The sequence below is a fragment of the Chrysemys picta genome, chromosome 12, assembly GCF_011386835.1.
Source record: "Chrysemys picta bellii isolate R12L10 chromosome 12, ASM1138683v2, whole genome shotgun sequence".
In the NCBI taxonomy this organism is placed as follows: domain Eukaryota; kingdom Metazoa; phylum Chordata; order Testudines; family Emydidae; genus Chrysemys; species Chrysemys picta.
Window position 1 is genome coordinate 50,171,145 of NC_088802.1, and position 26,659 is coordinate 50,197,803.

The 26,659-nt window shown below is 38.7% G+C and overlaps 1 protein-coding gene across 4 annotated transcripts in view; it reads left to right on the forward strand.

Annotated features, from left to right (window-relative positions):
* Positions 1 to 23,050, forward strand: part of HELZ (helicase with zinc finger) — a 139,405-nt gene extending 116,355 nt beyond the window's left edge. For all 4 annotated transcript variants that reach the window (XM_005282930.4, XM_005282931.4, XM_024104614.3 and 1 more), the window contains 6 exons: positions 630 to 706; positions 1,902 to 2,469; positions 3,549 to 3,786; positions 4,273 to 4,786; positions 15,367 to 15,619; positions 21,570 to 23,050. In XM_005282930.4, the coding sequence (XP_005282987.1) occupies positions 630 to 706; positions 1,902 to 2,469; positions 3,549 to 3,786; positions 4,273 to 4,786; positions 15,367 to 15,619; positions 21,570 to 21,901 (1,982 nt within the window). In that variant the 3' untranslated portion in view covers positions 21,902 to 23,050. The remainder of the gene's footprint in view (positions 1 to 629; positions 707 to 1,901; positions 2,470 to 3,548; positions 3,787 to 4,272; positions 4,787 to 15,366; positions 15,620 to 21,569) is intronic.
* Positions 23,051 to 26,659: the final 3,609 nt, after the last annotated feature.

Sequence of the window (26,659 nt, forward strand, 5' to 3'; positions counted from 1 at the left end):
CCAGGACCTGGGCAGTGTGAGTGCCACTGAAAATCCGCTCAAGTGCTTTCATGTGATTTCCCTACCATCTCATAGAATTCCAGTGATGGATGATTTTTAGGGATGGCCTTTGCTTTGGTTAAAAAGAATAATTTTCCATAGAATCATTCAGTGTTCTAATTTTTCTTAAAGTTAGCGGCTTAAAAGTTAAAACAAGAGAGGTGCTAAGTAAGGTGTTTTTGCCTTTACAAACAAAATAGTCAGTGTTTGTTTGGAGCAAAGGTTACGGAGCTACCAAAGTTCAGGGAGGGAAGTGGTTAGGATAAAAAGTTCCTGTGTTCGGCCCATTTCTATTTCTCTTGCACAAACCAGTGATTCCTTTCTCCTGCAATAACTCCAGTAGCACAGCTATTGAACTGGAAGAGGTACTTTGTAATGATTCAAATACAAAAGTTAAAACATACAGGGTAAGGGGAAGGCCATATTTAGGAGGAAATGTTGTATGTTAAGTTTCTGCCCCCTGTCATAAATGCTAGACTTCTAGTTCTAAGTCTGCCCATGTCTAAGGAAAATAAACAAACATGTTGAAAATATTTGTTCGTTCTTTACATACCTAGAAACTAATGCATAAATATCATAAATATTTTTAGGTAAAACTGAAAACAGTGCTGGACCTGAAATTAATAAAATTCGGACACCTGAGAAAAAACCTGTGGAATCCAAACAGGTCTGTTTTGAGTTACTTCCCCCCCATAATTTTCCTTCTCTTTTGAGTACTACGTCTCTCACTCTGAGGATTCTATCATTTCTTCCCCTCCTGCTCAACAGGTCCTCTCCCCCGTTAGTCACCACATTTCTATCCCGGGGCAATGAATGGGGATTTCCTTCAGAATCCATCAGTGTTGATCAGCGCTAGTTGTTGTTGAGTGACGATAGGTCTCTCTTCTCATCACCCAAGGACAAGAGAAAACTTAAAAGATTTTAATCTGATTTTTTAAAAATGCTTTCTCATGCTACTTGTCCTTGCTCATGATTTTAATCCCTTTGTTTACTATTTGGATTTCACTGACTGCTAGCATAAATAATTTTTTTTAAATGTATTGATTTTAAGTCTACACATAGGATTAGCACTGAGTGTAATTGATTTTTAAATGTTTAGAAATTAATGTACCTTTTGATATAAAACTCCTATAAATGTAAATAATTCTGTTAGGAGTGAAGACTCCGAAATCTTCAGTAATTTTCTGGGAGAGTAAGCGGATAGTGCAATGTAGACGACAATTTCAGTTTTAGAAATAAAGGTGTGAGTCATATAATGGAGTGTTCTGAAGTGAAATGTCGAAAACTGGCAAATAATGACTTTTTCCATTAAATATTTGGTGTCTGTGTCCTAGAAATAAAAGCAAAAGGCTCAACATTTGACAGTTGCCTATAATTAGCTAAATTAGATATGATCATAAGGAAGCAGCTGGTAATTCATCTCTGCAATAACAGTAGCTACAGAAAGAAATTTGACGAGGGAAATGTCTGAGTGTAGTGTTTAAATATAGAAGAATAAGAAGAAAATATGGAGTGCACTTCTTAGTTTGCACCTAGTGAAATAGCGATGAAGGAATTAGTTTTCTCTCTCTAATGGGGAGAAATTTCAGATTAATAAAATATCACAAACACTGTAAAGGAGTGTAAATAAGACGAAGCCAGCCAGAACTGTTGGCAGAATATACCTGCAGTTTGATAAATAAAGAGAAGAATATGTCTAAGCTGTTCAGTACCTTCTTTCTCTTCCTTATTCTTCCCACATTCCCGAGGTTTTGTATGCTTGAGTCCGTGTTAGATTAATTTGTTTAGTGTAGTACAGGCATAGCTTACAAGGATTTTGTTTTCTTAAGTAACTTTGAAATGTTTTATATCCTTTGTTCTAGGTTGACGTAGAAGGAAATTCCCAAAATAGAAGCCCAGAGTCGCGTTCCAGCATTGGTTATCCTAATTCTAAATTTCATCGCAAAGATAATCTCAACCCTAGGCAGCTGAATCTACATCTCACCCCTCCCCATACACAGTATGCAGTCCCCAGTCGCCACTACCAGCACCTGTCCCAGATCCCCAGGCAGCCATACCCTGTGCAACAGCAGCAAAATCTTTTAAGTCAGCAACAAAATCATTTGCCTGAACAGCAAAACCAAATACCACCCCAGCAGAGCCAGGTAGTCCAGCAGCATAATCATGTAAATCAGCAGCCTCCACAACCTTCACAACTTTCCCCTGCTTACCAGATGGGCCCCAACCAGTCTTTTTTTAATAACCCGATTCCCCACCGACCACATTCTCCTGCAGTAGATGCTGTGATTTCAGAACATCATCCCCCACCCATGTTGCAAGAAGTCAGTAACCCTCTGAGACCTATTGCACAGCACAACCCAATGCTGCCATCTCACTTGAACAACTTCATTGAAGAGAATCCTGCAGGAATGCCCATAGGGGAGACATTAGGTAGGTACCACTGCTCTTCTCCACTGATGGGAGTGCAAATGTAGCTACCCTACAGTGAAAATGAAGAAAGTATTTACTTGTCAGGGATATGGCTGTATGACTTCAAAATTATGAATTGGTCATTGCTGGGCTAGTTTCAGTAAGTAAGTAATGTGATCAGGAATAATTTGCTCCTTAGAGTGTATTTTAATATGTAGTGTTTCATTATGAGTTTCCTATATACATAGTCTTTCTGGGAGATTTAAATAACCAGGTTATATGCTCTGTGATACATTATGGAGTGGTTGGTATACAGTAGGCACTTTATTAATAAAAAGAACAGGAGTACTTGTGGCACCTTAGAGACTAACAAATTTATTAGAGCATAAGCTTTCGTGGGCTACAGCATATAGATGCATATAGAGTGGAACATATATTGAGGAGATATATATACACATACAGAGAGCATGAACAGGTGGGAGTTGTCTTACCAACTCTGAGAGGCCAATTAAGTAAGAGAAAAAAACTTTTGAAGTGATAATCAAGATAGCTCAGTACAGACAGTTTGATAAGAAGTGTGAGAATACTTATAAGGGGAGATAGATTCAATGTTTGTAATGGCTCAGCCATTCCCAGTCCTTATTCAATCCTGAGTTGATTGTATCTAGTTTGCATATCAATTCCAGCTCATCAGTCTGTTTTTGAAGTTTTTCTGTTGTAAGATAGCCACCCGCAGGTCTGTCACTGAATGGCCAGACAGGTTAAAGTGTTCTCCCACTGGTTTTTGAGTATTATGATTCCTGATGTCAGATTTGTGTCCATTAATTCTTTTGCGTAGAGACTGTCCGGTTTGGCCAATGTACATGACAGAGGGGCATTGCTGGCACATGATGGCATATATCACCTTGGTAGATGTGCAGGTGTTTATTAATAAACAACTTTTTGGTGCTGGTAAATTTGGAGATTCCATTGTGTACCTTCTTATCATGACTGTTTTTTACATTTAATATACCACATGGTAGAATCCTCCTTTCTGGCACCAAATGCTTTGAAAAAGGGAGGTTGGGGACATTTTTATATTTTCTGTAAATGTTTTACAGATCGTATGCATGGAAATGTAGCTTTGGAAACATTGAGGCAGCAGCAGCAAGCAAGATTACAGCAGTGGAATGAGCATAATGCCTATCTCAGTCAGGGCAATCTTCCATATCCGCACCATCACCATCCTCACCTACAACATCTTCCCCAGCAGCCAATTGGATTGCACCAACAGCCAGTTAGGGCAAACTGGAAACTTGCAAGTAATACAGAAGACGAAACAGAGGCAACATATTCAAGGTATTTGTTGATTGAATTCTCAAAGTACTGTATTTAAAAACAGAACATAGCCCACCTTCACTATAATACCATGCGCAGGTGCCAGGCACTATGAGTCCTATAAAGAGCTGTCGTTGTTAGGATGTTCAGTGTCGGCAATAGGCCTAGATACATTACATTATTATTAATAGGCCCTTCTCGTTGGAATAGAAAGGCCAGAAATTTTCAAGCCTTCAGAAGGATATTGATCACTGAGTTTTGTGTGATTGTTCTGGTTGGTATGTCAGTCCAGCGAGGTCTCATGTCCTTAATTTCCAATTGCCCACAATTATAGGCTTTGAAGCTAGACTTGATCTTGTGCACATTTAAGTATAATGTTTTGTACGGTTTGTATTTGCCGCCAATCTGGTTGTGATATTCAGAACCTGGTACCTCAAAATGGGTGGAGCTTTAGCAATGCACTTTTTGCATTTCTCCATCTTAATAACATTTATTTTGCTAATACAGGTTCCAGGACTTGCTCAGAGAACTGTCACACCGCGATCAAAGTGAAAGCAGGGACCTAGCTGAAATGCCACCTCCCCAGTCCAGACTGTTGCAATACAGACAAGTTCAGCCCAGAAGCCCACCAGCGCTCCCCTCTCCTTCATGCAACTCAAACCACAGCGGCCACTTTCCTAACTTCACTGAAAACAACAGAGACATTGAAATGTCCAACAACCCAGCATTTCAGCAGCATTTGCCCCAAATATACAATCCCCCATTCTCACTGCCATCTGAACACATAACCCCACCTCCTTTGAAGTACCTGCAACCTGATGGATCATGGACCTATGCTAACCTACAGCAGAATCACCTAATGGGGCAGGGCTTTCATTATGGCATACCTCCATTGCCCCATAGATCACAACAGAACCCTTTTATACAAATACAGAATCATCAGCATGCAGTGGGTCAGGAGCCATTTCATCCGCTCACATCTCGAGCAGTATCTGCTTCTTCGCTCCACAGCTTAGAAGAGGTATGGGGATTTTAATACATATCATATGTATGTGGAAATACATGTCTAATAATAGTGAATTGCAAGCATGTTGTAGATTAAAAATTCATGTTTTGAATGCCTGTGAAAAAGGACAGTTTTGCAGCCACTTTCCCTCCCCTCAGACATACACCGGTAGTTCAGGGCTTTGCACTCAGCCCTTTCTTTGCTGGCAGGGAGTTACAGGCTTTTGGAAAATTTAAGATTGGAGCCCTTATCCTGCTTAGCTCATGGCACTGGGAGCTTTTCCTTGCCCTTCAATGAGAGCAGAACAGGTTCCTTATTCCATGTAGCTGAATAAAGCTCTAAAAGTGAATTCTATTGTATTGTACCCCTTTTTGCAGATTCAAAGAAGTTAAATGTCTTGCCCAGAGCCACAAATAGAATCATAGTAAGAGCAGGTCTACACTTAAAACCCTGCACTGGCACAACTGCAGCGCTCTAATGAAGATGCTCTAAGCCGATGGGAGAGAGCTTCTCCCCTCGGCTTAGTTAATCTGTTTCTATGAGAGGTGGTAGCTGTGTTGGCAGGAGGAGCTCTCCCACCAACACACTGCTCACTACACCAGCGCTTAGGTCGGTGTAACTATGTCTTTTCTGGGTGTGGATTTTTCACATTTTGTAGTGTAGGCCAGGGCAGAAAGTCATGATTAGAAGTCAGAAATTTCTGACTGGCCTCCCACTCCATTAGACCACCCCTGTCTGTATGAAATCTACTCCTTTGTTGCCAAGATTCAACACAATTATTAAGTATTTTTGTGGGGCACAAGAGCAATGTTTTCTTTCCTTTTGATGGCTCTGCGGTAGCAATAAACTAATAAATAGTCCTTACAGATCTGTGCTGACAACACTGGTTGCTTATGTACAAGCAAAGCAAATCAATATTTAACTAGTACAAATTAATTTTAGTCCTTTGAAAACATGTGTTGAGGGAGGGAAAGGGATTGCTCTTTGCCAAAGGCAGGAAAAAAATGTTTAAAGAACAAATCTTTCCTCTAAAGCTTGTAATCGGGCTCGTTCAGATAAAGGCCAGGGCAGAGTTCCATAAAGACAACACAAAGTGCTGGATGTATTTTTAACACAGATTCCTGCTACAAGGTCAAGTTTCACAGGGAGATCTGAATACTAGCAGTCATTCGAAAGCTAGTTTAGTTCACTCATTCAGCTTGATAGCTGTTTTTCTGTGCATAAAACTTAAAATAGAGTTGATGTTCTGAATCGTAAAAGAAAATACCTAGTTAGTGTTTGAGCTTTCATCAGCTGAGAAACTATAAGAAACATTTGAGCTGCTCTGCTAATCACTAGGCTTTGACAGTTTATCGATTTTACTTCAAGTCCACAATGTTACAGCTGGAAAAGCTGATTGTTCTCAAATGAGAGAAGTTGAGTCTCCACCGACATAGTACGTAATGCTTGGTTTTGTGTTTCTTTATATAAATATACAAACTTAAAGCCATATGTTGATTATTTGTGATGCTGAGGCATTAAACAGAGTGGACAGTAGATATACTGATGAAGTTGTGTTTTAAAGTAAATTTTGACGTTTTGGATACAGACTGGTAAGTCAGAAAGTAGAAATGACCTTGTTAAGTGATGCTGTGGTTAATTTATACGCCATATAAGCTTTTGGCAATACAGGTCTGCAGAAATTTAAGTTAAAACGAATCTTCTGAAATATGTAATCATGGAGGATACACTAATTATTAAATGTCTTTAACTGAAGGCTCTTAATCACAGTTAAGTTTATTTTAACAGATTAAAACTGGAGATTGCAGGGTTTGCAGAATAAACGATATTTTGAAAAAGTCCATTTCACATTTACAAGTTTTAAGTGCAAAGCACTTGGAAGACTTTTGGATGACTTGGTGTCATGTGCCGCAGTTTCACGCAACCAGATACACCATGAACCCAATCCACCAATATGTGAGGCACATGCTATCCTCTTACAAAGGATTGCAGTGCACATGTAGGCTGCTCTCTTTTTCAAAATATCTTGTCCTGCACACTTGGCTATATCTGCAGTTTTAATCTGTTAAATGCCTCAATTCAGCAAAACACTTAAGCATGTGCTTAACTTTAGGCATGTGAGTAGTTCTGTTGAAGTCAAAGAGCTTACTCACTTATTCAAAGTTAAGCATGTTCTGAAATGCTTTGTTGATCTGGGACCAAAATAACCATAAATATGATTTAAGAGCCTTTATATGTAGTGTGGTTTTTTTTTAATGTGAGAAAAAGCTGTTGATATTCCCTTTAATTGATTCAACTTTACATTATAAAACAAACTAAAGAGAGGTGGTGATTTTAATTCCTCCATGTTGTAGCTTTCTATTTCTTCTGTGTTATCTATCTAATCTGGCTAATCCAAACTATTTCCTAGATTTGTATTTATAAAGTGCTATTCGTTGCATTGTCTAGGCACTTTATACCAAAATGTTTTTGAGTGTAGTGCGACAGTTCTTGGGGTATCCACAGCTGTGAGTCACCTAGTTATCCCTTGCCTCCAGTGGGGGAGCCCTGATTCTGGTAACTGGGTGTTAGCGCCCTCACACCATCAGCCTGTCAGCCACTCAACACTCTCCTCTGCAATATGCCAGCCCTGTTTTTGCCTCACAGGTTAACAAGAGGTCCATCCATTCCTTTGTGATATCCAGCCCCTGACACTGGTTGCTCACAGAAATTCAGATCCTCTGTCTGCCCCCAAAAGGCAGTGTATCCCAGTTTACCAGTTTTACTTTAAATCACTGCTACAGTATAACACACACCACTTGTCCAAAATTGGTATATCCCTGTATGAATAATTGTAAATCACTCTACTGAGAGTAATTGAACATTATTGGGTCGCTTCGAGATTTAAAGCCAGAAGAGACTGAGGGCAGCTGTATTTATGTACTGGAGTTCAAGACATACCGAGCTTACACCATGGGATAGTGTCAAGTAGTTTAGAGCCAGTGTTGTGATCTATCTCCCAGTTTCAAATGCTCATTATTAAATCCACCTTTCCATTGCCAAGGTTTGAAAATAGTAGCCACCATTTCAGTAAAACCTATACAAAATATGTCTCAATGGTGAAGTCATTAGAGGGTGAAATAGATCTCAGGGAAAAGTGCTAGGCATTCCACGTCACTTTGCAACGTTTGGAACGAAACTGGACCAAGTACTGTTGAATGGGTCTTTTCCCTCTCTAAGACTCAACCTATTTAAACTCAGTGGAAAGACCCCTCCCGACTTGAGTGGTCTTTTGGTTCAGGCTCAATAGTCTCTGATGCTTTTAAAAAATGGGGCTTCCAAAGAGGAGAAGGCAATGTCAGGGAAGCCAAGTGGTATTTTATCCCCTGTAAATCGTTGCAGCGGAAATTAGACTGGTATATTCTCTCTCTGCTTTTTGTGGGTGACGTAGTAGCTAGCAGCTGAGGGGCATAACAGGAAATTTCATTCACATGTACCTAGCTAATTTTCATTGACATTTCACAAAAGTGTCTGTTTTTCCCCTTTACCAAGTAAAGATGACTGATGTACATCATTTATGATATTCCCATCACATGTGTGCTTTTGACAATCAGCCTAGTGTGGTATGAAACAAATACTGATACTATCAGACATTTATCTTTTAACCAAAAGTACCATCTCTATTTTTTAAGGGAAAAAATAGTGATTTTAGTACTTCAGCTCTGGAGCACAAATGATCAAAATGTATTTATGCTAGCAAGATGTTATCTTTGGATCTTGAAAATACAGTATTTCATATTGTAGCTTTTTCCCATAAGGATATCTGATTTTTCTGTGTTCATAGACTCTGAGATAAACTGCTGGCAACGTTTGTAAAATCAAGGTTACTATTTTATCTTTGAAGGCGTTCTGTTTTCCTTTTGCTCTTTTCTTCATTTTTTTTTATCTCGGCTAGAATAAGGGCATTAGAAGGGAAAAGGCACAGTGGGGAAATGGAAAGTGTTTAAGGAAAACGTTCATGTGTCAGAGGATACTGTGTGCTATCTAGAAATTATTTTCAAGGGACAAAAAGGATCAGTGTGTGAATATACCAAGACTGGCTATAAAATAAGCAAAAGAACATTTTTTAAAATAAGAGGGTAAGATTATAAAGATTTCAGAAGGACAATCTGTGCATAGGCAAAAAGTAAAGACTACAAGGAAGACTGTTACCCCTACCAAGGTTAATTTTAAGAAACAAGGAGCAAGGGATCAGTGTTAAGAGACAGTGAGGTGTTGTAGAGATGGCAGGTATAATTTATGACTGCGGTAAAAAAGTTTGCTTAAAATAAAATCTATGCGAGAGAGTTTACAAATGAGGATGCCAAGTGAATATCTGAATCTCACAGTCCTGGACCTTCCAGGTGAGGATGAAGACATTCAGGGGAAATCAAGATCAATTAATAAATTAGAAGACAGAGAACCTGTAGGCCTTTATCTGATCCATTCCAGCAGTGTGAGTAAGGCCTGGTCTACACTAGAAGATTAGGTCAGCATAACTACATCGCCTAAGGGTGTGAAAAATCCACACCCCTGAGCAGCATAGTTAAGATGACCAAAGTCCCCATGTGGAAAACGCTTTCCATCAACCTAGGTACCGCCTCTCAGGGACGTGGATTACCTATAGCAATCGAAGAATCATTGCCATCAGCATAGGTAGTGTCTACACTGAAGCACTGCAGTGGCACAACTGTGCTGCTGTAGTGTTTTAAGCGTAGACAAGCCCTAAATCTCTGCCCTACTCTCCTGCTCTTTTCCCATCCCCCCGCCCCCATTGGCTGAGCACAGTTTCAGCATCTCCCGTGTCTGCTGATTGGTGGTGCAGAGTATTTCCACATGCACATCACCATGGAAATCAAGGCGTCAGACATTACAGGAGGATAGCTAAGGTCATGACTATGCAAAGACTTACGCCCATTCTTAACTTTATGCACATCAGAATTCCCACTGAAGTCAATAGGGCTATTCATTAAGCACTTGTGTAAGTCTTTGTAGGATTAAGGTCTCAGTTTTGTCACTGCTATAGTGGGAAGAAAGAAATATATGCGGATCAATTGCTAAATAACAGAAACGATCAGCCTGGCCAGACTTTCTGGCTTTTTCACCTAACAGTCCCTGTGTTTATGTGCTTTCGAAGCGAGTGAGGATGAGAAGTAGAGGGCATTTTTAAAATGCCATAGTCAAAATGAATTTAACAAGTGAGTTTTCACTGTGCTACAGCCTGTATTACTGACATTCTCACCGTGTGGGAGGAGGGCTTGCCACTGCTGAAGGTTTATGCATATATTTGTTCATTTTCGCTGTTGAGGCTAAGTACAAGTGAGATGCAGAGTACTCTCAACTCCCATTGCATTCACTGGGGCATGCACTCAGCCCTGTGTCATGAGGGTATGGCTAAGGTAAGCTTTTTGCTCCTGTTTTTAACTCATGTTAATTGATTGCCAATTAATCAAGCCAGCAAACACATTTGTAAATGCTAGTATAGGCATTCCACAAATGTTTGATGCAGGATTCAAAGCCTGAGTATTTAAACTCTAGATGGGTGGAGTGAGGGGTCACTTGAGATGTTAAATTTATCCCCAAACCAGGGCCAGGGGACACAGATCCTGCTGCCGCTGTACCAGTTGCACAAGATAATAGTGCCACTGGATCTGAATGAATATGGATTTGCAGCTCCTCCCTTAGCCCACTTTAGAGTGGCTTTCTCATTCTGCCTAGGTGGGGCCAGCCTGAAGATCTTTCTCTGTGGTATATAGTGGGTGCTGATCTACCTGCATATCCCTTGTGCACCAGAATGAAATGTGTGTGAAGCTTTTTGAGGAAGGATGCCGCTCTCTCTTACTTGATTGTAGTTTAGTTATCATTGCCTTTTCCAGAAACTCAGGGTTTGTGTTTTAAAATCTTAAGCTTTACTATGTACTGAAATACTATATGTTTTAGAATATGTTATGTTCTTTGTATATAACGAAGTGCAGGAGCTAGATATGTGCATAGCATTGAATAGTTCATGCATTTTAAGATTTAAATGATGTGGTATGATGGACAGGTAATTTTCAGTTTCCCTGCAAACTTCATTCAGTATTGTCTCCTTGGAGCAGGTATTATTGGAAACAAATACTAATTGTTGTAAAGTTATCAGAGTTATCCCATTACTCCACAGGTAGCAAATAAATGTTTATAGTTGCAACAGCTTGTACATCTGCAGTACGCCCGTGTTTTTATATCTAATGACCCGTGAGAGATACTTTGTCCTCTTTTCTCATTAGTCTTACCATACCCTTGATATTGCAGAGCAGTGAGTTAAGTAGTAAAGAGGACTATTTCACAATTCAAAGGATGTTTTACACTGAAATCTGTATTACCTTTACATGTAGCCATATCCATATAGATCCTTTGTGTTTCTTCATAAATTAGTGTTACAGTACACACATTTGTTGTTGTCTACACCTGATTCCTTTTTGTATGTGCAGATCTGACATTGGCCTGCTAAACCCAGCGTTGATAGCTCAATCCTTGAGGGGGCCACCTAGGGATCTGGGGCAAAATCAGTACTTGGTCCTGCTAGTGAAGGCAGGGGGCTGGACTCGATGACCTTTCAAGGTCCCTTCCAGTTCTAGGAGATAGGATAGGATAACTCATCTAGATATTTGCCTAATTTTACAACAGGCTACATAAAAAAATAATAATGAAGTCAGTACAAACTAAAATTTCTTACAATGACTTGTTTATACTACTCTATATACTATATACATTAATTGTATTCCAATTAATTTATTTTATAATTCTATGGTAATGAGTAAGTAAGCAATTTGTCAGTAATAGTGTGCTGTGACACTTCTGTATTTTCATGTCTGATTTTGTAAGCAACTAGTTTTGAAGTGAGGTGAAACTTGGGGAACACAAGACATATCAGATTCCTGAAAGGGGTACAGTAGTCCGAAAAGGTTGACCACCCCTGTGAGCCATTTGCCATGGGATCCTCTTCTTCCCTAAAACATTATCATGGCTATTAATCAATCCTGCCTTCTGTATAACCAACAGAGATTAAAGAGGCAAAAATATAACTTGGGAGCCAGATCCTGTGTCGCTGAAAATCAGTGTAGTTCCATAATGGAGTTATGTCTACACCAAATAAAGATCTGTCCCTGCATGTTTTTACAAGCACCAGGTATTTCATGTTAGGTCAATGAGGCTACTCACATAAGGGTTTCAGGATCCGGACCCTCATGGAGCTTTTTAACCTTTGATTTAAGATACAAATCTGGAGATCTTTAAACTCTAAAAGCAGCAGCAACATATTGGCTACATTACATATCCAGCGTGTTCTGCCACCAGTGTCCTAAAACAAAAATGTCAATAGCAGCCTTCCTGTTGGGGGAATTCAAGATATATCGCAGTCAAACTGTAATTACATGGTTAGGGATTGAAGGAAAACAATGATTCAGCTATTTTTATCTACCCAAACTGACATTTTCCCTCTTTTTCTAAAGGTACTTTTTTAGAGGTGGCTCATAATTGGAGGCTTAAGTGCTCTATATTGAAAAGGAGAAAGCTAGAGCAGAGAGATTCACAATAGCTCAAAATGTCACTGCTCAGTGTCTGACATTTTCCCCTTGGATATAATACGTGCCCTGAACTCTGCAGTGTATGTGAAAAACCTTCATTCTGCTGCAATTTCTCCTGCGTAGTTTGTGACACACAGTATTTCTAAGTTGATTGTTGTTTACTGTGGCTGCTACAAAGAGAGAGTCTGATCCTGTAAGATGCCGAGCATCCTCACCTCTCGATCTGGTGAAGTGCTGGGTGCTCTGGACTCCCACTGACCCCCACGTTGCTTCAGAACTGCAGGATCACATAAGTCCTCATACAGGAAGCAGACTGACCCCAGTAAATCAAATACAGAGAAAATATTGATAGTGTCAATGTGGAAAGTATGTTTTCTAGGTGCATCCCCCTTCAGTTTACCATTTATCAGATTATTTCTCATTCTTTCAATGTGATCAAACTACAGTACTAACATACACAATTACATTTAGGGCTAGAACTTCAGGCATTAGCCAATTTGATTTTGGCAGGATTTTCATTGAAAGTCAGTGGGAGTTAGGCACCTAATCTGCGTAGGCGCTTTTGTAAATCTCATGATGACCTATTTGCATCTTTGGCACCTAAATACCTTTGTAAATCTGGACCCTAGTTCAAAACATCAAAAAAAGTTCATTAGAATTATTGTAGGCCATAATACACCTCTACCTTGATATAACGCTGTCCTCGGGAGCCAAAAAATCTTACCGCATTATAGGTGAAACCGCGTTATATTGAATTTGCCTTGATCCACCACAGTACGCAGCCCTGCCCCCCCGGAGTACTGCGTTACAGCGTTCTATCCGAATTCGTGTTATAGCGGGTCATGTTATATCAAGATTGAAATATTTTACACTTTGGAAATATGCAATGGACTCAGTCTTGCTGCCATTAAAATCAATGGCAAACCCCTGCTGACGGTAATAGTAGCAAGAATCTATGAATATGTTCAGTATTTTGCTAGCATTTTATTCTTTAATCTGCCAGTCATACTGAGTGTGCCCACAAGCAGATACATTGGGAGCAATATATGTTTGTGTGCTACAATACTACATTTTATGGAATAAAAATATGACAAAAAGGAAAAACCTTTTTTTAAAAAAACAGCGAGGTGTTTAATTTGCTTCAAAAAAAAAAAAAATATCAGAGAAAATCCTGTGTCCCAAAAGCTATAGCCACAGGAGGTTTTGGAAGAAAATTTCCCTTCAAGACCATCTTACTCTTTTTAACAACCAAAGAATTTTACAATACGTTGTCTCTAATGATCAGTTATTCTCCAATATCTGCCTCAGGTCATTGTCTCTCCATTTACAAAAAGCTTGTGAAAACTAAATACGTTTTAAACATATTTCAGAGATAGAGCCTGGTTTTTAAAACACAGTTACTCTTCCCTGCAAATCAGATACAGTAGTTAGATCAAAATGGCCTCAGTCAAGACCATATATTTGCACACACAGTTATTTACCTGGTCTCCCTTTATATGCCAGCAAATGTCCCTTTAAATATTAGGTCCTTAATCTCTGTCACTCTATGCATACTTCCCTCCACTCCCCCTTTTTCAGTGCAGTCTTCTTATTTGACTTTTTATATTACTACCGGTATTTTTTTAACATTTGAATTGTGGTAGTGCCTGGAGGCCAGTTAGATAGGGCACTGTACAGTCACATAGAAAATGATAGTCCTTGCCCCAAATTGTTTGCAGTCAGGTGTTCTGTTTGTATTTTAAGATTTATTTCATTTGTTATAATTTCAGCTTTATAAATAAAATTGTTAGTATTTTCATGCTTTTCTATTATATACTTAGTATTATTCTACTTACTATTATGATAGCAGTTTCTCATTGAATCTTATTGGTCTTTTAGTACTGATTGTTTGGGGTGGAATATAGTAATATCAGGCTAATTATTTAAAGCTGTTTTTTCATCTCCGTGTGCAGCGTCTCTGCTCAAAAGCTCTCTGCATCTCTACTCAAAATGGGACTTTCTTACCAGGAAATGTGAAACAAGGTGCCTGGATTTCAAAACAGTTTTTGACCTTGTGCCTTTCTCAGTCCATATTTGTCCCCTGCAGAAATCTCCACTTTCACACTATGTTTGCTCTGCCCTCATTTAGAAGTAACTTTACCTTTGCCTTATTTAGACAAGTTCACACCAGCAGAGAAGGGTAACTAACTGTGGGACACCTGTCTTTCCCCAAATGACCATTAGAATCCACCTTAAAACAAAATAAAGCTCTCCCTTTTCTTTCCCTCAGTGGTGACCATCATTTCTGCATTGCTTCAACTTTATCTTTTGCATTAAACCGTAACAGAGGGTGTCTGCCCTGAATTGCCCAAGCATTTACAGCGTCCTTAAATCTCAACTATTGGTACCAAGGGGTTAATGCATCTCCTGTCTTTTTCATCTACACTGCCTGCAAGATCAATGGAAGCAAGTCTTTTCTGTGTTTTCAAATAAAATTCTTTGCATTATTCCCTATGATAACAAACAGTTCTCCAAAGCATTTGTTCTCTGTGTGCATATTTTCATGCAAAGGCCAGCATATAAATATTACCTCATACTTGCCCAAATCCTGGTATGCAAGTCATTCATGTGTTATAGTAGAAATCAGAGGTCAACCCTGACAGTTATTTTCTATGCGTTGTAGTTGAGCATTTTCACCTGTTCATGTAAATGCCTCTCTCCCTTATTTAACCCGTTGGAGACTAAATTTGCGTGTTTATAGCGAGATGCTGTGCAAAAGAAAACTAACGTTAAGATTGAGATATCAAGTATTTAGAAATCAAGAATTCTCAACCGTAACTCTATACCCTCTTTGTACATGCTTTAAGTTATTGTTGCTCTTTATCATTAACAGTCTTTATCATTACTAGCAGGAATTTCTTAAGATTTTTTCAGTGTTTGAAGGCACTTTCACATTTATAAGAGAGATGTAGGGGGGAAATTGCCATAACATGTGTGCCAGTGAATTAAAGAACTTTTTTTTTTTTAATGCAGTATGAACCAAGAGGACCAGGCAGGCCGTTGTACCAAAGAAGAATTTCCTCTAGTTCAGTCCAGGCTTGTTCTGAAGATTTTAACACTCCTCAAGACAATCTTGGTCAGTGTAAAGAGCTTCAGGACCATAGTAACCAGTCTTCTTTCAACTATTCATCGCCTGAGTTGTGGGTAAACTCCACCTCATCTGCCCCATATCAGAACATTCCATGCAACGGATCCAGCAGAGCAGTACCACCCAGAGAACTGTTAGGTAAGTAGTGTTTGTTTTTTTCTAAATCCCTCCACTTGCCTTACTGGGGTGAACTGCTTGGACTGGAGTGACAAACTCTAAATGAGGCTTAGCTGCTCTTCACAACATATATGTATTGTCTGCAGAGATTTGAAGTGAATTTAGGCAAAATATTTCTGAAGGGTTCATTATTTTGGTTTTTAATTGTTGTGCACAACAATATTCCTATTTTCATATACTGTTGTCTTGGGTAGTTAGCAGGTTGGTCTGCTGCACGTGACTGAGAAACGAATGCTGTGAAGCATTTCCTCCAAATAGCTCCACTCTCTTCCAGAAATCTTACTAAGTTCAAACATTCTCCTCCGTTGATTCAAGTTCAGCCAGTTTGTGCTTAAGAGGACCTGGTGACAAAAGCGGTGTGGCGTGAGATATGTTGTTTCACCTTAAAGCCGTGGTTCCTGTTACTGTCACCCTCTCAGATTTTGACGGTGATCTATAGGAATTGAGTTGGAGATCTCAGTGCATTTCCTAGTGAACTCACATGCTTAAACACATCAGCGATATAGACCATAGTAGTACATTGACAGATAGACATGGGTACATCACAGAAGAATCACACTTGAAACTGGCTTCCTTGCTGGCAGTCTTAGTGGAGACTGATTTAGCATGGACACCGAACTAGTTTTTCACTGCTAGAAGTGGTCACTCCAGAACAGAGCTGGGGCAGCGTAGGGAATCTTACTCTGCTACTTTGCAAATAACAAGTCTGCCAGTATGGCACCTTTTCTCCACACTTATTTCACATAAAAAACAAGCTATCTTTTTTTTTTGTTTTTGTTAAGTTTTATCTGTATTAATGTACCTGAACTTTCTGTACTAATTTAAGTATTAACAACTCTTATTGATAGCCACTGTTTATTATCTTTAAAAGACCTATTTGTATGTGCTCAACTTCTTAAAACCAACAGTGTCATGCAGTTTCTGCTTCCCTTCAGTTTCATGGTGCACTAGTTACTAAGGTGTTTTAAATTAATGGCATATGTACAAAAAGAAAAGTCAGCAGAGAGTGAACAAAAAAAACCTCATACTGCAGTGCTTTAGAATTCCTTTCCTCTCATGCATTTTACGTTTTCAGAGTGCTAAAATATTGATATTCCAAAACAGTCTTGGAAATATTATACCGTCTGTTACTGCAGCATTGTTAGCGTCAGGGTTGTGCCTTTGCATGTTTAGGGCACATCCTTTAAAATATTGATATTCCTTTTTGCACTGGAAAAATAAGGCACCAAGTTCACTGTATTCTCTCTTACCACAGTGGCCTCCAGATCTGATGTTGCTCTAGGCTTTTTGGTTTGCTGATGCAATGAAAGCTCTGAAATTCCCGCTAGACTATGTTGGGATCAATATGTGTCACATTTCATTGATTTCGTGTAAACGTTGAGAGTAAGGCTCTAAACAAAATCCTCCAAGGAAACAGGGATATATAAAATGTACCTCACATATCTATTGCTACCAACGGATAAATCCTAAGGCCACTTGGGCAAGTTAGACTAGCATCAGTATTTGATACAAACATGTTTCCATCCTTGGGCATGGAAGCCATTTTTATGAATGAATAAATAAATACACACACACATAAATTTATCATGTGTAACACCTAACGTAAAGAAAAACAATCCACTTTTGAGGTCTTCTAAGTTTTTCTATGTTTATAGTTTTCAGGCCTGGTAATTCTAGTCCAGTCTTAACTCTCCATTGTGCTACTAGTGGTTAGTGATTAGGCTGTTTGAGAGGCTTGACATACATTCTGCTGCATGTGACTTCTTTTTTGATAGACTGAGCATAGGTTAAGTTGTTATCAGTGGTATTTATTACATATTTCTTTCTGCATTGGGTGCCTTTCTTACAGTTCATTCTCACCTGGGGCCCTCATGCAAGTTATCTGGCCTCTCTTTAATCTTACATTGCTTTCTCTTTGTAAGCTTAGTAACCCTGTCTGTCCTGTCTGTTCTTTCTGTCTGTCTGTCAGTCAAACTTTCTGTTAAAAACACACCTGTTCAGGAGGTGTCTGTAGCCTTTCTAATATGATGCTGATCTGTGTACTTATTTCTTTGTACTCAATAATCATCCTGCACTGGTGTTTTTGTATACTCAACTCATTAAATTAACATTTAATTTTTAAAGAAGGAAACAATTACAAAATATGTCCACCTCCCATCACCGGCATTATATAGATTTCATTTATATCATTATCCTCCAAATAAAAGGCTGAGTTTTCTTAGCTCCTGGAAAACAGCAGCAGAATTCCCCAGCTAAAAGTAAGATACTTCATTAGGATTCAGAAAATTCACTTGAGAGCAGTTTCATACTCATCGCTTTAAAGCACAGTTTTCTTATAGTTGCAGGAGGAGTTAAATATGGAGCAAGAACATATCAATTAACAAGAGTGCATTCAGTCTAAAACATCAATAATTAGTTGGGTTGCATCAGAAGTCTGAGTTTCAGTTTGTGAATGTGTTATGTACAATGCTGTCAATTTTAATTTTAGCCTGTTTAAGCTATGAAATGAGAAGGAAAGTGAAATACACTCCCCACCCTGGGAGATTTGTCTCATTTGATAAAGAGTGTTTGAATTAGCATAGGTCCCAACATGAAGCATCTTTTCTCTAATGGGTCAGCTAGTCCACCCTGGACATCATGGCAGGATCAGTGTGAATAACTGATAGAAGATGGGTGACTTGTTCAGTCCTGAATGTCTCTCCTACTGATTTCACAGCTTCTCCTTCCTTAGCTGATTGTTGCCTTGCCTACCTGTTCTTATAATAGTTTTTCCTAATAGTTAACCCAGGCTTTCTCTCCTACATATAAAACTGATTGGGAAACAACTTCTTTGACCTTATAAGGTAACATTGGGCTAATGTGAAATGGTTCTTGTGGCACACAAATAAATACATCCTCCCTTGGTATGTAAGAGCCAAGGCATTCTGACCTTATAGCACAGAATTAAGTTTACTGACAATGTAATCAGCTTTTCCTGATGATATAGAAGCTATGGCCTTAACATGCAGTGTTTATGGATTGTATCATTTACCTCTGGGTGATAGCTCATGAGAACATAAGAGTGGCTGAACTGGGTCAGAGCAAAGGTCCATCCAGCCCAGTATCCTGTCCACTGACAGTGACCAATGCCAGGTCCTTCAGAGGGAATAAACCTAACAGGTAATGATCAAGTGATCTCTCTCCTGCCGTCCATCACACTAGACCTGTGTATAGCAAGATTAGGAAATTGGTTTCCTTTTGACTGAAGATAAAAGCACTAATATAAAGATCCCTAAACAGTAGCACTTGTACTATAGTACTGTGCCTCTAAAGGGGGAACTATCGCAAACATGATTTGGTTAGAAAGTAATGTCTTGCACCGGTTAAAATTATGCAAGTTACAAAAATAAGTTTTAAATAACACAGTAGATTGAAAACAAAGGGTGATCGGGCATCCTTTTAAATCACACCATATGCATAAGCAGTGCTATACAACAGATCAGATCTGCAAGATCATTCACGGTGTTTTTAAAGGGATTTGTTGCTATGAAAATATCTTATTTGTATAGTACTCATCACAGCAAAGGATCCGAAGCCATCTTACAAACTTGGGAAACAGTGAAATATAATCTGTTTAGTAATTCTCTGGGTGAAAGGCAGACACTGTTTCCCAGTGCATGGCAACACTCTGTGACTTGTGGTGCCTTGAGTAGGAAAATTATAACCGTGTAATACAAAAGGAAAATAATTGCCACTGCTTAATTGCCCTGTAAAATGCCAGCGCTCATAAAACAGAAATAATGTCTGGGTCTTGATATAAACATTGCCTAAAATAGGTAATAATATTAAGCCAATGTCATTTAATAAGAGACTGTTTTAGTCAAAAACTGGAAAGATTAATTGTGAGGTACAGCTTTTTGACTAATGTAGTCTCTTATTAAATCATTTTGACCGTAAGTTGGGCAGCTCTCAATATTCACCTTGTTCCAACAGTATGTTGTCTCTGCTTCTCACTTTCAGTAGTGTTTTAAGTATATGTGATGGCCACTCAGACAAGACAGTCTGATAGCCACTCACACGAGTGATGGAATATAAAAGACCCTAATTTTTGTTCACAAATATTTCATTCTGGATGATTCATTTAACAGTACAGACGCTCCCCAACTTACGCAAGCGGTCCGTTCCGGAACGCCTTGCGTAACTCGAATTTTGCGTAAGTCAGAAACGAATCTCCGATCATTACACCAAAAAAAGAACCAACCAAACAAAAAACCTCCTATTTCTAGCTTACAGAACTTTTTCCGTAAGCTCAGATTTGCATACCTCAGGTTTACGTAACTCGAGGAGCGTCTGTACAGCAAATGAGTTAACCCTTTCCTTTTAAAACAAGGAGTCTCAATTATTTTGAATATCTAAAGCAGTGATTTGGTTTACCATACCCCGGTATAACAAAATATTGTATCATTGTAAAACGTACCCAACTTTGAAATATAGAATATATTTTACAGTAAGATATATTTATATCTGACCTATTATGCTCACGCATAATTCCTCATTTTTAATATCTTTGTTCTCAGGATAAGAGTTAGCTAATAGTCATGAATAATTTTGGAAAATGGGAGAAAAAGGAGACCCACATTTCCCCACACATCATTAAATTATGCTGTTAGGCCCTGTCCTGCAAATACTTATGCGCATGTTAAGTTAAAGTATATGAGTATTAATAAATCATAATGCTCGGAGCCCAAGTCATGGACCAGAACTTCACTGTGCCAGGCGCTGAGATTACTCACATGCTCAGAATTCATTGTATGACTGTTTGCAAGATACTGGGCTTTAGGCCATCAGGAAATATTCTTTAGCTTCCACTTAAATTGAAATGTCTTATTTTATTTTTTGTTTCTAAAATGTCATCTTACTTAAAAAACACACACATAGAAATACTAGTACTGAATGCCTTCATCTTAAATTCTGCCTTCAGTTACACCTTGTAATGCTATTGCCTATGTTAAGCAAGGTAGAATTCAACCCAAGTTTTTTGTTCCTGCACAGAGGGAATCTAAAGCTGCAACTGGAGAATTAGTGTAATTGATCTATAAAGAATTTCCAAAAGAAGGAACCAGAGAAATGTGTGATCAGCCCCTGGCATATTACAGGTGTGAAATTGACACAACTACATTGAAGACAAGTACTCCTGTTCTTTTGACATGAAAAGAGGTCTTCTAAACCCATTGGAAATCTGTAAGAAAAAAGTAATGTTCTCTCAGGGCTCAATCCTGGGAAATACTGTGTGCTCTGACCTCGATCCAGTAAGACACTTAAGCAGGTGCATTACTTTAAGCATGCAAGTTGCCCCACTGGCTGCTATTAAAGTTAAGCAAGTGCTTAAACTGGATTGAGTCCAGAAAACTCAGCGCTTTGCAGGATGGAGCCATCATTGGAATCAGATTGGCTCATGGTAAATCTATGAAGGATAGGTACTAAAATCTTATTTTTACCTGATTTTCGAACTAGCAGCACCTTTTCAGTATTCACATTTATGCTGAAGTTATTTGTGTCAGATTTTTTCAGTTCGGGTACATAATCTGTAGGGTCTAAATCCTTACATTCCCACTCAGTTTTTACTCAGTCCTTACTCCCAATAGGATTAGTCCCTCTGTCTCCTACAGATGTGGATGTAGTGAGGCTTATATGGGTTTATTTGCTTGTACAAAAGAGAGGACTAAGGGAAAAAAAGTCTGAAGCTAGAATCATTTGAAAAGAGGCCCTGAAGAAATCTGATATTGATCTCAAGCCATCTGTCGTTTTAACTTCATATTAAGGTTCTGCAGTATCTGGATGTCAGTTTATCATTGTGTATGAGGGCATCAGCAAATGGATTTCACTTGTGAAGGCTATTTAGTTAAACCGGCTTTATTTGTTCTGTTTCCAGCTCCACCGAAGACAGTCAAACCCCCAGAGGATCACCTGAAAGCTGAAAACATACAGCTGTCCAATTCCTTCAACTACAACATGCTTCAGCATCTCGGCCAGTTCCCACCCCTTATGCCCAACAAGCAGATCGTCGAATCAAACAGCAACAGCCAGCAGAATGCTGGCGGGAACAAGCCTGCCATGTCCTACGCAAGTGCTCTGCGGGCTCCGCCAAAGCCCAAACCTCCTCCTGAGCAGGCAAAAAAGAATAGTGACCCTTTGTCTTTGTTTCAGGAACTTAGCCTAGGTAGTTCATCAGGTAGCAATGGCTTTTACTCCTATTTTAAATAATCAGATTATTTTTTTTAGAGAGAATTTAATTTCTATTTGTGTCAGTAGATCTAAGATAGTTGGGGCTTCACCTGTCGTTGCAACTATTCCCTTTGTTTATATTAGTAAATATATCCTCACTTAATTGCTTTGCTGCTAGACTTGCAACTAATTTTTTAATTATATTCCATTATTTTGCATTTTTTGATGTGGGTCGGAATTTTGAAAGCTTTTATGTAGAACACACACATACACACACACACACACATTATTTTTTAATTTGTGTAATGTTACCAATGTGTTGCATTAAGCTAGCAGCTAAGAGGTTAACTGTGCAACTTTAAAAAAAATAAAAATAAAAAAAAAGTTTGTCTAAATTGTATTTAAAAAGAAATTGTAAGTAGCAATTACATTTATTCAATAACATTAGCATACTGTGCTGGGTTTCTGTACCAGAAATGGCCAGTTAATGTAAAAATGTATGTTATTTCTGCTTAAATTCATTTAATTTTTTTTTAAATAAAGGTGCAGCATCTTATAAATACTTTCAGTTTTATCAGCTTTTTTGTGAAGGGATGCTGCATTCTGAGACTTTTATAGTTTTAGATTCTGTATGATGTGGTATTGTATTCTCCATCCACTGTAGGGTAAAGTAAAGGCATTCTTTGCAGACACTTGCCATTGTTTGGAAACGTTCAGATAAAAAGCATTGGTATACTTAAAAAAATGCTCTACGTTTTATTTTTGGACAAGCTACTAACTTAAGCTTGTTTGAAAGGTTAATTTGATAGGTTTTTTAAATGAATCATGAAGCTGAAAATAAATTTTTAGGTATGTTGGTGCTTAGTAGATTTAATAACTATTTTAAAAAAAATGCGTGAATTTAGTAAAATACTTGGTTTTTTGTTTTTTTTCCACTATGCATGTGTAAATGTTTGTAATCTGGCTTTTTTCTCCCCTTCGCCAGTGGTATAAAGATAAAGAATTGTGCCGCTTTAAGGTTTTTTTGTTTTGTTTATTTTTTTTTCTGGGGTTTTTTTTTTTTCTTCCAGTAAAACTTTTGGTACATTATTTGATGTTTACATTAAAATGTGACATTATACAAAGAAATTCAAATATTTTGCTAACTGTTTTGTTTGAGGAACATCATTAAAGAAGAGATTTAATGTTTGTGAAAGCTGTATCCAAATTTATCTAAATCTTCTTTGGGACTAAAATGATCTCCAACTTGTTTATCTATGAGTTCTACTCAAGATCTCCACAAACCTAGTCCTTTAGGACAACATATAGAAAGAGAATTCTACAGCGTGTGTAAAGATGAAAGAGAAATCTTTGGACAAAAGCTCTACGGATAAAATTTATCTGTTAGGAATTCTGGTCTTGCACATTGTTCATAATTTTGAAATGGAAGGGGTGTATCTTTATAGCTTCTCCGGAGGTGGTAGTCCGCCTTCTACACTTCAAGAGATCTCTTTAAATCTGGGACATAATTGATTTTTCACAAGACTGGGATTGATTGATTTACAATATTCCTCCATTAGATGTCAGAATTACAATTTCAGAGTTGTGTGGGGGTTTTAACTTCGTGTTTCTCATTGGAATTGCACATCTTCTCTTCCACCCCCTACTTGGAAAGCATAAGGGTTAATTCCAGACTTTTACAGCTGTCAGTGAGAGACTGTGCTGATGAGCAGTGCTTGCTGCTGTATTCAATCAGATTTTTGTTCTGGTTATAATAAATTGATTTGTGTTTGACTTTGGGTTGTAAGCTGTGGGTCTTTACATAAAAAGACTCATTTAAATTCAATACACCACAGAGGTTTGAATGGTTACTATAAATCTTTGCTGGGTTCGTGGTTCAGAAACTTAGCTGAAAATCTACTTTTCCGGCTTTAAAGAAGACCACGCATAACTAGTTAATCTGTGTCTTACTATATAAAACCAAACAAAAGATGTCAGGGGATGGATGGAAAGACACTTCCAAATACTGCTTAGCAATTTGATGTATAGCACAGATCAAGAGGATCCAAAATGAAATGGGGCCAAATTCTGTGACCCTTAATCAAGCAGAACTGCCATTGACTTCATTGGGCGTTTGCTCAGTTGAGGACTGCAGAAATAGATCGGTCCATGGGAATTTACAAGGGCCAGATCCTCAGCTCGGTGGAAATCATCAATACACCCATGTATTTCAGTGGAGCTAAGCCAATTTTACACTAGCTGAAGAGCTGGCTGACAAGGTCTGGGAGAAAATCTGTATGTCTGAATGTCCTGTGGACAGTTCCTGGTAATATGCAAGAGACTATGACAAAAAGTTAGATGGGGCTGAAATGCACTTTGCCGAGTTGGCACTGTCATTTCAGGGGTCTCAAAGTCACTCGTTTATATGGAGCAATCTTTTGATTCTGTTTACCATATTTGAATATTTAACTAATAAACAGCACTTTCTAATTGACTGCTGTCTGTGAAATAGTTAAGGAGAAGGTGTTTGCATCCCACCACATTTATTAAAACTGTCATATTGATATTATAACTACAGTAGCAGCATTCTAAATTCATGCTTTAAACTATGTTTTATACTGTTTTGGTTAATTTGTTTCCCAAAAAAAGATTTGTTTTAAAATGGCACATGTGGCTTGTACTGTCCTGAGTGAGGCCTTTTTATACCTAATTTCTTCAAATCCCACAGAGTTATAGCTACTTGAAAATACCAGATTGAGTAGAGCTGGTTTTGGGGGGGGGGTATGGAGGGTTGGGGGGGGATTTAAAAAAAAATCATGAATTTTTGTTTTAGTTTTCTCCTGAATTTCTAAATAATTTCAAACAACTCTAACACCGAGCATGCCCAGTGTCATGCTGTCTGGAGTGGCTCACAGTGTGAGTGCCAAGTGCTGCAGTAGGACCAGTTTCATTGCAGTGTCTGGGTCAGCAGCGGATATTCCCCTATCTTTACATAACTTTTCAAGACGCTCATATGACTGCGATTCACTCATTGTGACTAATCTTTAACCTTTAAAAACTCTCAATATCAAATTGAAACTTTTAGTTGCGTTGGGTTATGATCTGCAAATGCGGTTGACCTGTGATAGGTGAATCCTGCTAACTGCCACACTGTCTGGAGTGGCTCATGATGGTGAGTGCCAACCTCAGGGCAGACTGAAAAAGCAGAGCAAACACCCCAAATTGGTTGCATGTTCAATCATGAGATTTCATCAGCCCAGTAACAAGTGTGAATTCCTAAAGCACTATCAGTCTTACCATGGAGTCACAGACAGGAATGCACAAGGAGACTATCTTGCCACCCAGGCAAGCTGAATTATACAATAGACGATCATTTGCAACATCCATTTACTCCAAAGAGCATTGGACCAGCCATAGATCTGGCCCTTGACTTTTTCACAGCTAAAATACCAACCTTAACATTGTAGTTACAGTCAAATCTTGTGCTCCTTACTTGAGAGAGACTCCCAGTATGGCCCATGGGCATTTTGCCTCGATAAGGACCACAGGATCTGGCTCTACACTAAAAGACTGCATTTAATTTCAAGAAAAGGTTCTGGTTTTGATTTTTTTTTTTAAATTGATTTCACATTTTCATGAGCAAAATATCCTACTCTCATGGGAATGTGTGTCTTTTTGCTACATTAGGAGCTAGTTGCACACCGCGGAATTGAAAGAGAACTTCAGAGTAAATTATTGGAACTATAAGGTAAATCACTTAATTTAAGGATACTGTCTAACAGTAACAGCTGCTGCTCTTTAAAAAAGACATTATTTAACAATGTAGTTGGTAGATTTTTCTTCCGTATTTTAAGGATTCATTTTGCAGAGAGCTTACATCTCTTACAAGCCTTTATCTTGGTCATCTTAGATCAGAAAAAAGAAACAGTGAGAGATCCTGCTCTCTAACATGTGAGGCTAGAAATAACTCTGAAACAGGATGGTTCCTGAAATCAGTTTTCTGGTATTAATGTTACAGTATTTTAACTCATTGTCCTTGGTAAATTTCATTACAATACTGGATATGAGTTCACCCATCCACGGCTTGTCCTGATTTTTCCTGCTACTCATAGACTTTAAAGCCAGAATGGACCATCACGATCATTTAGTCTGACTTCCTGCACATCCTAGGCTACAGAACTTCACCCACCCACTCCTCTAATAGCCCCTAACCTCTGACTGAGTTACTGAAGTTCTCAAAGCTTGAGTTAAAGACTTCAAATTACAGAGAATCCATTTACCCTACTTCAAACCAGCAAGTGACCTGTGCCCCCGCTGCAGAGGAAGGCAAAAAAACCTCCAGTCTCTCTGCCATTCTGACCCGGGGGAAAATCCTTCCCAACCCCAAGAGTGATCAGTAAGACTCTGCTGTAGCTAACAGCTTCTCTCTGAAAACACTCCCAATTTGAATTCTTCCTATCTAGCCTGTTCTAGCATCACCTTCCCCTGCCCTCTGGACATCTGCTTCACCTGACTGAGCCCCTGCTGTGGAAGCCCTTCCAGTCCATCTTCTCCAAGCTACTAACCTGTCTCTTACCCCAACCTGTGCCATTGCCGGATTTCTCCCACTATGGAGGAGATTCCTGAAATAGGATTCGTCCTTCAGTAGTGGAACCCATCCCATGTTAAAGTATGACTTCACTCACTCCCTAGCTACCAGAAGCCCTCCTGTAAATGCTGGACATACACCCATGTTACCCTCGTCTCCCGTCTGTAGGACACCAAACTCCAGCTCTCACCTAGAATGTGCATTGTCCTCCAAGGGCTAACACCATTCTC